Source organism: Gymnodraco acuticeps, unplaced genomic scaffold, assembly GCF_902827175.1.
Source record: "Gymnodraco acuticeps unplaced genomic scaffold, fGymAcu1.1, whole genome shotgun sequence".
NCBI lineage: Eukaryota > Metazoa > Chordata > Actinopteri > Perciformes > Bathydraconidae > Gymnodraco > Gymnodraco acuticeps.
Genome location: NW_022990047.1, coordinates 2,366,322 through 2,380,797, shown reverse-complemented (window position 1 = coordinate 2,380,797; position 14,476 = coordinate 2,366,322). Strand labels below are relative to the sequence as shown.

At 44.8% G+C, this 14,476-nt stretch overlaps 1 protein-coding gene across 2 annotated transcripts; it reads left to right on the top strand.

Moving 5' to 3' along the window:
* Positions 1–10,596: 10,596 nt before the first annotated feature.
* Positions 10,597–13,220, top strand: LOC117545772 (PHD finger protein Alfin1-like). 2 transcript variants are annotated; one of them, XM_034215729.1, is made up of 7 exons: positions 10,599–10,748; positions 10,840–10,903; positions 11,109–11,197; positions 11,287–11,392; positions 11,626–11,731; positions 12,553–12,611; positions 12,939–13,220. In XM_034215729.1, the coding sequence occupies exons 2-7, from the start codon at positions 10,895–10,897 to the stop codon at positions 13,029–13,031; spliced, it is 462 nt and encodes a 153-aa protein (XP_034071620.1). In that variant the 5' UTR covers positions 10,599–10,748; positions 10,840–10,894; the 3' UTR covers positions 13,032–13,220. The 2 variants fall into 2 exon arrangements, with proteins under 2 accessions (XP_034071619.1, XP_034071620.1); XM_034215728.1 differs by having other exon boundaries at positions 10,597–10,903.
* The last annotated feature ends 1,256 nt before the right edge of the window (positions 13,221–14,476 follow it).

Here is a 14,476-nt window from a genome sequence, read left to right as displayed (position 1 = left end):
TCGGACACGGCGATAGCAATATATTGTTAACAATAAAAACAGATATGGAGTCATACTTTCTTTTCAGAGGCAGCCAGCGAGTTACTCTTAAAATAGACGACATGCGCGTCGACAGAATCAGCCGCATTTTTCAGGTATTTTTAAGAGATCCGTGATTAATTATTGATTGAACAGGCACATGGTGTGTTAACGTGTAACAAGCTAACCTTGTTCCAATAGCAATAAAGCTACGAGTCATCTGGACGAGAGAGTCAGTTAATCATTCAATTTAAAAACAAAACAATATTTAGATATCACATTGTAAATGGGGAAGGATATTATTAGGATGTTATCGGATTGTATCCTTAATTTGGTGCACAAAATAGACATGGCATGAAAAGATGTGAAAAGATTCAATGATAATTATTTTATATGAACTGTTTTGCACAAATAACTGCATAACTATAATTGAACTTTTCAGAAGCAAAGCAAGAAGAAACTTCAACAACTTAAAAACAGCATTTACTTGGTGACAGCCCTGAGACAATTTAGTCGTACAGTCCAGCAAGACATTTATTTATAAACTATATCAGTGACATTTAGATTGATACTGAGGTCTGATATAGGCATACAAATAATCTTGAGGATTAACTACGAACTGCATGTTTTTTTAATACAATTAATAAACCACTACCACCATTGAAGAAACAACACAAAGGAAGAAATTATGCAAGGACACACATGGAAAGACAAAGAAGAAATTGTGAAATATATATAACCTGTTATTTTCTTTTAGGTCAACGCAGGTAGCCTTTTCATCACTGATGCCGCCAACGTTGCGGTTTTTTCCATTGGATAGTGGGTGTTTCTGCTCCCTGGACATCTCTGATCATGGTCATTATGAGGTTCATGGGGAAAAACCTGGGGAGACTCAAAGGATCCAGACAGAGCCAGCTGAGTCACGGCCGTTTGCTTTTCGTCATAGTCAGCCAATGTCTACTGCAAACATCAGTCAGTTGACTAGATCAATTAGCACCCCTTGGTCATTTCAAAAGTAATGAGATGCCCATTTCATACGTTGGCATGCTTTAGAATGTTACGTTTTAGTCCATGTTGCTAACTAAATGTGTGTCACTGTTCTTTTTGCATTACAGGTCAATACATGTGTCAGAAATAATGAAAGATTGTTTCCACAAGGGTGGTCATGATCAGATTTGTTGAATCAGAGGCAAGCGTTCCACTGATCACAGGAAAAGTGAATGTGGCCATGGGAGACAGTGAGGAGTACATCCTTACAGACACCGTTGGGAATTAAATCGTTGAGTCGGAAGGGACAATTGGTAAATATAATTATTCTATATTTCATTTTCATCTGTGCAAAAGATAAGGGTCTGAAAGTGCTATCAGTACAACAATGTGCCCCTTTTAACATTTTATTTCCACGTGTCTTTACTCTTTATTTCTCTCATAAAGGGTCTTTGTACTGGAAGCCGAATGCAAGAAAGATCCATGCTGTTGAGAGCTCTGCTTTCAGGCAATGGCGTCGAAGAGGCTCAAGAAGCAGGTGTGGTTGGATAACAAAACTGATTTTGTCTGGAGAAGGTTTGAACTGGTCTATCAATAGGGGAAATAATTTAATGTGTAAAGAAGGGCTAGCACTCAAACTGAAGGGTCACGATATGCAGCATTTCACTTTATTTTACTCGCTAACAACAGACTGGCAAAACCCTCTCATTATTTGAAAAAGGCTGCTTTCTGGCCATTTAGCATTTTTGCAGCTCAAGGGCTATATAAGTTTGCCATCTGGGGCAGACATGCATAAGCATGGGCTTCACTGTAGCACACCTCAGTACTCTGTGGGTCAGCACATGATATGAAGAGTCACAGTTAACATCCGTTCTACAATCAGCATTTATAAACAATATCCTTTAAATGTAATTTCAAGAAATGAAATGTTTCCACATGCTCTTGTTTATTTAGCATCATCTAATTTGCCATGGAATACATAACTTTCTTTTATCTCTAATAAAATGAAGAAAAAATCTTAAATGACTGCTAATACTTAAACTATTTTCAAAATGTGACAAAAACAGAAATGAGCTATCTGATAATAGGTAATCTAATAATCTAATAATAATAATAATAATAATAATAATAATAATAATCGAATCTAATAATATAATAGGCGCATTCACACCGCAGTACTTTTCCCATAAAGGTTCATGAGAACTTAGTTCATGAGAACTCTTTAGTTCTCATGAACTAAGTACAGATCGCGTTCACACCGGAATAAGTCCCTGGGGGAGGATTAGGCAAATGAAGCCGCTGACGTCACTTCTTCTTCTTCTGCTTTGGGTTTACTGGCAGGCCGCAAACCACTTCATGGTGTATACTGCCGCCCAGCGCCATATAGATAGAAGTCTATATGAGTCTATATGGCACTGCAGCCGCCCAAAGTCCCCGGCCGGAAGTCCCCGGAGTTGGGGACTGGCTTCAGTAGAAGCTGCTGGGACTCCCAGCAGCTTCTACTGAAGCCTTCCGAGTAAATCGCCAGAACGCCGACACTTCCTCATCTCCACCGCTCCCATGTTTTATTTTGTGTTGCCATAAGTTAGTCTCTCTGCGTTGGTGCGTGGGGCTAATGCTTATGCTAATAATGCTAATACGAAGATAATAAAATGGCGGTTTCACAAAACTTTTTGGGAGTTTCACGGGGCGTGGTTTGCAATCCGCCCAGCCAATCAGACATATGAACCTTTTTCTCCCACGAAAGTCCCTGCTCTCTAGCAGGGACGGAAAAGGGGGTGAAAAGGTTCTCATGAACTAATTTTAGTTCCGGCTCTTTTTGGTGTGAATGCAACATTTCGGAACTATATCGGAACTAAAGTGGGAAAAGTACTGCGGTGTGAACGCGCCTAATGAGGCTCAGGTGAGAACATTTTTTGTCATCTCATCCTGAGATTAGTTAGTGACCTTCTTTTGTTCATCGTGTTTTTTTGGAAAAATAAAGTATCTTGCCAATACTTTACCTCTGTCTCCCTGTCTGCAATTGGGTCCAACATCCTAAGTGCCTGAGATCGTAACAGAACGAACTGACCAGAAATGCACCCAGCAGATGATCCATTTGAGGTGGAGCTACAGCATTTTTCCTTTTGTTTGGCTTGCTGCTGTGATTGGTGGAGTGGAGCGTCCAGTGTTCGGCAGAGGGAGGCCACTCTGGTAGAGGCGCACCGGTTGGCTATGGAGAAACCAGACTTGGTGAAATTCGTACCTGGCTGGATGTTGAACTTCCTCTGGATGTGTGATTTCCAGCCTGCTGACTGCAGACGTCTCGGTGTGTTCCGTCTGGGGTCAACCCATGCTTCTGCCCCAGTTCCTGCTCCTGTCCAGGAGTCGTTTTCTGGAACTCGTCTGGCTTTTGGAGGTCCACGGAGCCTTCAGGCGGCTTCTAAGAGAAGGAGTCGCAAGTCCAGGCTAGCAGCCCGAGCCCCAAGAGCCATGATTCCGGTTCCTTGTCCAGCAGCCATGGTTCCGGCTCCAGTGCCGGCCCTAGCAGCCATGTTTCCGGCTCCAAAACCGGCCCACACAGCCATTATCCAGGCTTCAGCTCCGGACCTTACAGCCATGTTTCCGGCTCCAGAACTGGATCTTAAAGCCATGTTTCCGGCTCCAGAATCGGCCCATGCAGCCATGGTCCCTGCACCAGAGATGGCCCATACAGCCATGGTTCCGGCTCAAGTACCGGGCCCAGCAGCCATGGTTCCGGCCCCAGTTCCAGCCATGGTTCCGGCTCAAGTACCGGCTCCAGCAGTCATGGTCCCGACTCCAGCTCCTCGTCACCTGTTGACTCATCGGCCGACGCCAGCTCTCCAAGTCCTGTCGGCGTACCGGCCGACTCCAGCACCTCGTCTCTTGTTGGCTCTCCAGCCAACGCCATCTCCCCGTGTCCTGTCGACGTACCGACCGACACAAGTCCCCTCTCCAGTCCCCTCTCCAGTCCCCTCTCCAGTCTCCTCTCGAGTCCCTTCTCGAGTCCCCTCTCAAGTCTCCTCTCCAGTTCCCTCTCCAGTTCCCTCTCCAGTTCCCTCTCAGGTCCCCTCTCGAGTCCCCTCTCGAGTCTCCTCTCCAGTTCCCTCTCGAGTCCTCTCTCGAGTCTCCTCTCGAGTCCCCTCTGAAATTCCCTCTCGAGTCTCCTCTCGAGTTCCCTCTCCTCTCGAGTCCCCTCTCGAGTTCCTACCCGAGTCCCCTCTCAAGTTTCCTCTCAAGTCCCCTCAAGTTCCTACCCGAGTCCCCTCTCAAGTTTCCTTTCAAGTCCCCTCTCGAGTCCCCTCTCAAGTCTCCTCTCAAGTCCCCTCTCGAGTTCCCTCTCAAGTCTCCTCTCCAGTTCCTTCTCAAGTCCCCTCTCGAGTCCCCTCTGAAATTCCCTCTCGAGTTCCCTCTCCTCTCGAGTTCCCTCTCGAGTCTCCTCTCGAGTTCCCTCTCCTCTCGAGTTCCCTCTCGAGTTCCCTCTCAAGTCTCCTCTCCAGTTCCTTCTCAAGTCCCCTCTCGAGTCTCCTCTCGAGTCCCCTCTCAAGTCCCCTCTCCAGTTCCCTCTCGAGTCTCCTCTCCAGTTCCTTCTCAAGTCCCCTCTCGAGTTCCCTCTCAAGTCACCTCTCGAGTCCCCTCTCAAGTCACCTCTCGAGTTCCCTCTCAAGTCACCTCTCGAGTCTCCGATCAAGTTCCCTCTCGAGATTCCTCTCAGGTCACCTCTCAAGTCAACTTTCAAGTTTCCTCTCGAGTTCCCTCTCAAGCCCTCTCTCGAGTTCCCACTCAAGTCCCTACTCAAGTGTTGTTGGAGGTTCCGCTGGGGGTCCTGCCAACTCTATGTCCTGTGCCGTTGGAGGCCCCGCCGACTACTCTTCTGCCGGGGGTCCTGCCAACCCTAAGTCCTGTGCCGTTGGAGGCCCCGCCGACTACTCTCCTGCCGGGGGTCCTGCCAACCCCATGTCCTGTTCCGTTGGAGGCCCCGCCGACTACTCTTCTGCCGGGGGTCCTGCCAACCCTATGTCCTGTGCCGTTGGAGGCCCCGCCGACTACTCTCCTGCCGGGGGTCCTGCCAACCCTGTGTCCTGTCCCGTTGGAGGCCCCGCCGACTACTCTCCTGCCGGGGGTCCTGCCAATCCTATGTCCTGTGCCGTTGGAGGCCCCACCGACTACTCTCCTGCCGGGGGTCCTGCCAACTCCTTGTCCTCTTCCGTGGGGAATCTTGCCGACACCTGTTCCACCGGCTCTGGTTACTGTCCGGTCAACACCGGCTCCTGCCCGGTCCCCTGAGAGCTGTGGTCTTCGCCCCTCCTCGAACTCTGCCTTGCCCCCAGGCCGTCCGCCCGAGTTCCCCTTTTTGAACTCTGCCTTGCCCCCGGGCCGTCCGCCCGAGACCCCTTCCTGGTCCTCTGCCGTGCCCCGGGCTGTCAGTCAAGGCCCGTCCTCCGGACCCCCTCCACCCACCCTGCTGGACCTTTTGGATTTTTTGGTTTTTGTTTAGGGACGTCTAGAATGCGTCCCTTGAGGGGGGGGGGGTTCTGTCAGGATTATTATGTCATGTCACGTTTCTATGTCTAGGTGTGGGTGTTTTTCCGTTCTCCTTGTCATGTTTTCCTCCCTGTATATTGTCTGGTCTCTTTTCCCTGTGTTTTCATGTCTGTCGTTAGTTTCCCTGGTGTGTCTAATTTCCTGATTGTTTTCACCTGTCACTCCTTGTGTGTCTCCTGTGCTCATCAGTGTCAGCCCCGCCCCTGATTGTTCCCACCTGTGTCTAGTTACCCTGTGTTTAAATTCCCCTGTCTCCCAGTGTTCAGTGTCAGTTCGTATTGTCTCTTGCCATGGTCAGGTCTATGCTCTTTTATGCTCAAGAATAGTGTTGTTCTTCACTACGTGAGCGAATTTACTTTTGGTCTCATTTTTTGTCATCTCATCCTGAGATTAGTTAGTGACCTTCTTTTGTTCATCGTGTTTTTTTGGGAAAAATAAAGTATCTTGCCAATACTTTACCTGTCTGCAATTGGGTCCAACATCCTAAGTGCCTGAGATCGTAACAGTTGTGAGTAATGAGTGTTGTCCCTTATGCTTTTTATTAGATCAAGGAGGAGTTCCGACACATAACAACTCTTTCACTGGAAGAGACTTTGATGCTGAAACTGGATGGGTACACTAACACCACTCGCTCCAGCTGATGCGTGCCAAAGGAGGAGATGCTGGCTCCAGAATGCGCCCTCTTCTGAGCACAATTGATGAGGTACATTTATTTAAATGTTTCATTCAAGAATATGAAAATGCAGAAATAAGTCTTCTCACTAAAATGCATTTCCTCACAGGCCCAGAGTATTGGAAAAAAGGGATGCAGCGGGCCCGGCGCCACAAGGGGGCATTGCCCCCTCAGTTGTCTTATTTGCCCCCTCACCTTGAGCATCATTCATCCATCAAAAAGTACAATAAATGTCACGATTATTAAATAACTTTAATTAATGATTTTCTCTGCCTGCGCGGTCCGTCCCGAGGTGCTGGGTCGGTACCGACCCCCACAGGGACAGGCCGACAGAACCCGTCAGTACAGTTTCCCCACTCGCTGCCCAGGTTGTAACTCCAGTAAAGGAGGCAGCTAGTGCGCATGCACGGGTGAGAGTGATAAACCGCGCTATGCGGGTACAGGGATATTATGGCAGGCGTAACAGGGTGAGGAAACAATTAATGCCAAGTGTGAAGGCTCCCGAGGGAGTGCGCCATGCTGCGTTCAAAGACCTCGGTAGAGAGTCGGCCCTTTCCGTGTCGACCCCCCATGGGCAAATATTCCCTTCACGGGAGATTTTGCGGTGGGACAGGGTCACCAGAGAATATCACAGCTTCATTTCTGGGGCCCCACAATTGATGGCGCATCCCCTGACACAGTGTTACAGGGAGTGGAAACGCAGATGCATGTTAACGGAATGGATGGACAGGACGCTGAAACAGGGTTACTCACTCCAGTTTTCCAGCACCCCTCCCCCGTTTACAGGCATAAGAGAGGCAAAGCTATCATCCCGAAGGGAGATAGGCTTTCTCTCAGCAGAGTTCGGGCCCGGCGTCATGAGGGGGCAAAAGGGGGCATTGCCCCCTCAGTTGTCTTATTTGCCCCCTCACCTTGAGCATCATTCATCCATCAAAAAGTACAATAAATGTCACGATTATTAAATAACTTTAAATAATTATTTTCCCCAACACACGTTACTATGTTTAGATCAGATGTGTGGGTCAAGCAACATGTAAACAAGCCTCAACCCCAAGTGAGCTTGTAGTCTTAATGTAACGGCCCGTCCACACAGCGGCGTGCGTTGAAGCTTCCAACGCTTCTGCCCATTCACTTTGAATGGGGTGACGTCACTTTTAGCCGAACTGCATTTTGGGAAGCGACGTTGCTGGCGTTGCTCGCTTCAAAAGTTAAACAATGTTCAACTTTTGACGCCTCGATGGAGGCGTCAGCCAATCGAATCATATCCCAGTACAAGCTCTAGCCCAGGGGTGGCCAACCCGCGGCTCTCGAGCCGCATGCGGCTCTTTGCCTAGTTTCATGCGGCTCTTCAGTTCATATCGAATTGTATATGTGTGAGTTTGGGGGAGAGACATTGACTCCTGACCAGTGTTGCACGGTGTACCGATACTTGAAAGGTACCGCGATACCCTGCCTTTAAAAACGTTACGATTCCGCCGTTTCATTAGTATCGGTACTTTAAGAATGACGGGGAAAAGTACTCCGGTGAGAAAGCGCCGTGTGTGTTCAGCGCTCTGCTTCCACTCCCTGCACTGCAGCCTTGCCTGCAGTCCCTCCCTCTCAAGCACGCTCTAAGTCCCTCCCCTCTCAAGCACGCTCTAAGTCCCTCCCCTCTCAAGCACGCTCTAAGTGCCTCCCCTCTCTCGTGCACGCGCTAGCTGCCAGAGCATGTGAGAAAACGAGAAGCATGGCTGCAAGTGGGAGTGCAACTGCCGCTGCGCCTCGGCTTGTTGACAAAAAAGACGCCAGAAGCGAAATTTGGAAGTATTTGAGCTATATCTCTGACAGTGAGGGCAAGCCTACGGACACCACGAGGCCTGTCTGTGAGACATGTATTAATTTTATTTAATACGAATTCTTGTCATTTATTTTATTTATTGTTCTCATTGTTTAAAAGTGTGTGTTATGGTTATGGTTCTGGTGTGAAATAAAGCACAATAATTACATTTAAGACTGTTTCCCTTTTTTTAAGAAAAAGTATCAAAAAAGAATCGGAATCGCAATTCTTGACTTGGTATCGAAACCAAAATGTTGGTACCGTGACAACACTAGCTACTCCTGACAGTTAAACCTGATATTTAGTAGGTCTGTTAAGTATTGAATGCTGATAATTCTGACGTAATTTGGCCGGTCAAAGTTGTTTGGGCTCGGATAAAATCGCTCCGTTACTTTCGTCCCGTGTTACTTTCGTCCCGGTGTTGTGTCACATTATGCCTCCCCGTCATGAAATGCCCCCCTTGTCACGGGAACGCGCATTTCTAAATGACACGTTTACACCTCTAAATGACACGTTAACACCATAGGTTTACACCTTAAAACGATGTTTAAAACGAAAAGTAAACGTTCAGGGTTTTTATTAATGGTAATTTTCAGACTGTGAGTTGTTTAGTGGTAGCTCATAGTCTTGATTCTTCTGGTTTAACTTTTCGCTCCGTATTTGAGGTGTCGAAATTCGTTCGTCACTTCCTTTTCAGTTTGTTTTTTTAAATGGTTTTTTTATCATTATTGTTACGTCCTGTCTGTATAAACGTGCTTTAAAATGTATTGTTTAATTTTACATAGTTGTCATCTAATAATCTAAATATGTTTACAAATGTTACATAGTCTTTGTCAGCATATATGCTATGCGTACAAAATAAAAGTGTGACATTCATGAAACTTGCTCCATTTATTGGTATCAGTCCTAGAACCATACCCTGAAAAATGCTTGAGGGTGGGATTCATAGAAACCTCTTTTGGTGGGGGGGGGCATTATATGACAGGCCTGGCCATCACAATATGCCCCCCCCCTTGCTATCTTACAAAATAAAAGTGTCACATTCATGAAACTTGCTCCATTTATTGGTACCAGTCCTAGAACCATACCCTGAAAAATGCTTGAGGGTGGGATTCATAGAAACCTCTTTTGGTGGGGGGGGGGAATTATATGACAGGCCTGGCCATCACAATATGCCCCCCCTTGCTATCTTACAAAATAAAAGTGTCACATTCATGAAACTTGCTCCATTTATTGGTACCAGTCCTAGAACCATACCCTGAAAAATGCTTGAGGGTGGGATTCATAGAAACCTCTTTTGGTGGGGGGGGGAATTATATGACAGGCCTGGCCATCACAATATGCCCCCCCTTGCTATCTTACAAAATAAAAGTGTCACATTCATGAAACTTGCTCCATTTATTGGTACCAGTCCTAGAACCATACCCTGAAAAATGCTTGAGGGTGGGATTCATAGAAACCTCTTTTTTTGGGGGGGGGGGCATTTTATGACAGGCCTAGCCATCACAATATTCCCCCCCTTGCTATCTTACAAAATAAAAGTGTCACATTCATGAAACTTGCTCCATTTATTGGTACCAGTCCTAGAACCATACCCTGAAAAATGCTTGAGGGTGGGATTCATATAAACCTCTTTTGGTGGGGGGGGGGGCATTATATGACAGGCCTAGCCATCACAATATTCCCCCCCTTGCTATCTTACAAAATAAAAGTGTCACATTCATGAAACTTGCTCCATTTATTGGTACCAGTCCTAGAACCATACCCTGAAAAATGCTTGAGGGTGGGATTCATAAAAACCTCTTTTGGTGGGGGTGGGGGGGGGGGGGCATTTTATGACAGGCCTGGCCATCACAATATGCCCCCCCTTGCTATCTTACAAAATAAAAGTGTCACATTCATGAAACTTGCTCCATTTATTGGTACCAGTCCTAGAACCATACCCTGAAAAATGCTTGAGGGTGGGATTCATATAAACCTCTTTTGGTGGGGGGGGGGCATTATATGACAGGCCTGGCCATCACAATATGCCCCCCCTTGCTATCTTACAAAATAAAAGTGTCACATTCATGAAACTTGCTCCATTATTGGTACCAGTCCTAGAACCATACCCTGAAAAATGCTTGAGGGTGGGATTCATAGAAACCTCTTTTGGTGGGGGGGGCATTATATGACAGGCCTGGCCATCACAATATGCCCCCCCTTGCTATCTTACAAAATAAAAGTGTCACATTCATGAAACTTGCTCCATTTATTGGTACCAGTCCTAGAACCATACCCTGAAAAATGCTTGAGGGTGGGATTCATATAAACCTCTTTTGGTGGGGGGGGGCATTATATGACAGGCCTGGCCATCACAATATGCCCCCCCTTGCTATCTTACAAAATAAAAGTGTCACATTCATGAAACTTGCTCCATTTATTGGTACCAGTCCTAGAACCATACCCTGAAAAATGCTTGAGGGTGGGATTCATAGAAACCTCTTTTGGTGGGGGGGGGCATTATATGACAGGCCTGGCCATCACAATATGCCCCCCCTTGCTATCTTACAAAATAAAAGTGTCACATTCATGAAACTTGCTCCATTTATTGGTACCAGTCCTAGAACCATACCCAGAAAAATCAACCAGCGCAATGACGGTCAAGCAGCTGTTATTGACAGCTACGCTATGACCGCCATCTGGAAACACACATTTGGAAGAATCCGGGTATGTACATGATTGGAATAACTTTGCTTTTGTAAATGTTGCAAATGTGCATTTTTCAACAGGAATGTAATACTTGTGCAACTACTCTCAGGTTGATCCAATGGCACACAGTCATCGTGGGAATTGTGAACGAGAACCATCATTGGATGTTGGTGGTGAGAATAGGAGCATATTTTAAGCTCCAATCTGTATCTATAGTGCTGTATACACCATATATAATTAGTGATTTGCAAGATAACCGGGCCACACATACATGCTGTCACTTATTATTGATCAAATCTAAACAATACCCTACATCGTACCTGCGTAATGTATGGTTCCTGCCTAATGCATGTTGTGTTTCCATGTGAATAATAAAAGGTAATGTACCCCCATGAGAAGAAAACCCTCTTCTTGGATCCACTTGGAGAAGGGAAAGGCAAAACGAAGGTGTGCCTGCAGTCTACAAGGTACATTTGATACAGTGTACTAGTTCCGGTGTTTTATGAGTATTTTGACAATGATGTGCTGCATCTTGACACATGTATACATACTGTAGAGCCTTTATGAGGATGAAAGGCTGCAAGGTGTCAAGATGGACATGCAGCACCCTCCCCCATAATCGCCAACAAGACAGCACATCCTGTGGTGTCCTGGCCTTAAAAGTGAGTGTGAAATGCATTTAGCCAAACATTACTCTCAAACTCAAATTCAGTAGCAATTAGACTGAATATCTTGACTTGCTTTTATACATCTTGATCAAAGATGTATTGAATTGTGTCAAACTACACATATACAACATGTCATTCTTTAAATCTGTTGGGTAATTTGTCTGTATTCCATTTGAGGGTAAAATCATAGACCATGCAGTCCATATACTAATCAAGGTTCTCTTCAGTTTGCAGAGAAGATTTTACTGGGGGAGTCAATTGAGTTTGAAAGCTCACAGAAGGCAGTGCACGAGCTGAGGCTGGACATTGCTACTTCTCTCCTCAGAGAATCTGGTTTGTTACCTTTTCTCAACATTGTCAATGACTTCATGTAGTTACTTTTATTAATTGTATCTCATAAGTATGCATCAATAACCTAGTATATTAATAATGTGCCATGCAAATTGTTGTATTGTATCACTGCTTGGACCATTGGTACTGTTGACCAGGGACATTATCAGGGTTTTAAAAGCAACACAGTGGCTTAAGTATAGATTAGGGTAAATAGTCACTACATACAGTATATTGTGTATCTCAACTCCAAACAGATAACATATGAAGCATCGCAGGCAGGCATCTTCAACTGCAATTTCATATAGGCTACACACGTCACACTCTAACACACCCTTTCAATTCTGCGGTTTATTTAAGATGTGAGATTTCCCCATCTTCCTCCTTTCAATGTGCTCATTGGTGTGTATTACTTTTAACTGATATCCTCAGTTAATTTTTACCTTGAATTTATTATAATCTAAGCTGTAAAGCTAATGTGATGAACAACAAAAGAACCATGAGAACCAAACTTAAATTGATGCGTACAGTGCGAAAGAAGTTTTTGGATGTTTTGTAATGACATTGTGCAGGTTCCCATTCTAAAGAGGGTAAGGAGAGAGTGAAAGAAGGAGCAGATGGCTCCTCTGTGCTCAGATTTAATCATTTAGAAAATCTATGTGTTTGTGTGTGTTTTGCCTTTTCTTCACACAAAATAATAAAAGACCACAACAAATGTGTCCTTATATAATTGACCTTTTAGTCAAAAATTGGAATGGGTCACCTTGACCCCAAATCTGTAATGTGGTTTATCTGAAGATATTGATTACGTTTTGTCTCAACAGATGATCTAAGCAGGCTTTGCTTTTACTGCGGGATGGAGGAGCAGGATGAAGAACATTGGGTAATTTCCTATTGCACATTACAAATAAAGAAAATTAGCAGAAATATGTTTCCAGACTTTATCAACATAACATTTGCGTTGGTAATTGCTACTATATTTGGCATCTTCAGCATTAACTGATAAAGGATTAATGTTTTGCTTGTTTTTCCATACATTTTTGTTGAAAATGTATTTCTTTCTCATAACACAACATTTATGTTTTTGAAAGATTTCGATTATTGAAGGAATGGTTAGAATGTTAGTGGGAAATACATTAGAGATATTCTATTATCATAACAAAATCCCATAATGCATACCTTACATAACAAGTATTTATTGTTTTCTCAGATTTGCTGTGACATTTGTCAGCAGTGGTACCACCACCAATGTGTACAAAGGCCGCCAGTTGATCAACCGTACTTGTGCCCTGGATGCACATAATGCCCCGAAGGAACCATCATTAACTGTCCACTGTCATTTCAACCAATGCAACTATTGTTTGGCCTGTCATAAAATGCACCCCACCCCAAAAGAGGTTTCTATGAATCCCACCGTCAAGCATTTTTCAGGGTATGGTTCTAGGACTGGTACCAATAAATGGAGCAAGTTTCATGAATGTGACACTTTTATGTTGTAAGATAGCAAGGGGGGGCATATTGTGATGGCCAGGCCTGTCATAAAATTCCCCCCCACCAAAAGAGGTTTCTATGAATCCCACCCTCAAGCATTTTTCAGGGTATGGTTCTAGGACTGGTACCAATACATGGAGCAAGTTTCATGAATGTGACACTTTTATGTTGTAAGATAGCAAGGGGGGGCATATTGTGATGGCCAGGCCTGTCATAAAATGCCCCCCCACCAAAAGAGGTTTCTATGAATCCCACCGTCAAGCATTTTTCAGGGTATGGTTCTAGGACTGGTACCAATAAATGGAGCAAGTTTCATGAATGTGACACTTTTATGTTGTAAGATAGCAAGGGGGGGCATATTGTGATGGCCAGGCCTGTCATAAAATGCCCCCCCCCACCAAAAGAGGTTTTTGTGAATCCCACCCTCAAGCATTTTTCAGGGTATGGTTCTAGGACTGGTACCAATAAATGGAGCAAGTTTCATGAATGTGACACTTTTATTTTGTAAGATAGCAAGGGGGGGCATATTGTGATGGCCAGGCCTGTCATATAATTCCCCCCCCCACCAAAAGAGGTTTCTATGAATCCCACCCTCAAGCATTTTTCAGGGTATGGTTCTAGGACTGGTACCAATAAATGGAGCAAGTTTCATGAATGTGACACTTTTATTTTGTAAGATAGCAAGGGGGGGGCATATTGTGATGGCCAGGCCTGTCATATAATGCCCCCCCCCACCAAAAGAGGTTTCTATGAATCCCACCCTCAAGCATTTTTCAGGGTATGGTTCTAGGACTGGTACCAATAAATGGAGCAAGTTTCATGAATGTGACACTTTTATTTTGTAAGATAGCAAGGGGGGGCATATTGTGATGGCCAGGCCTGTCATATAATGCCCCCCCCCACCAAAAGAGGTTTCTATGAATCCCACCCTCAAGCATTTTTCAGGGTATGGTTCTAGGACTGGTACCAATAAATGGAGCAAGTTTCATGAATGTCACACTTTTATTTTGTACGCATAGCATATATGCTGACAAAGACTATGTAACATTTGTAAACATATTTTGATTATTAGATGACAACTATGTAAAATTAAACAATACATTTTAAAGCACGTTTATACAGACAGGACGTAACAATAATGATAAAAAAAAACATTTAAAAAAACAAACTGAAAAGGAAGTGACGAACGAATTTCGACACCTCAAATACGGAGCGAAAAGTTAAACCAGAAGAATCAAGACTATGAGCTACCACTAA

Excerpts from the sequence above, each read along its gene's own strand:
- LOC117545772 (XM_034215728.1), top strand. The coding sequence starts at position 10,784 with ATGTTGCAAATGTGCATTTTTCAACAGGAATGTAATACTTGTGCAACT. Across the intron at positions 11,732-12,552 it reads TTCTCTCCTCAGAGAATCTG|ATGATCTAAGCAGGCTTTGC; the intron begins GTTTGTTACCTT and ends TTGTCTCAACAG. Across the intron at positions 12,612-12,938 it reads AGCAGGATGAAGAACATTGG|ATTTGCTGTGACATTTGTCA; the intron begins GTAATTTCCTAT and ends TTGTTTTCTCAG.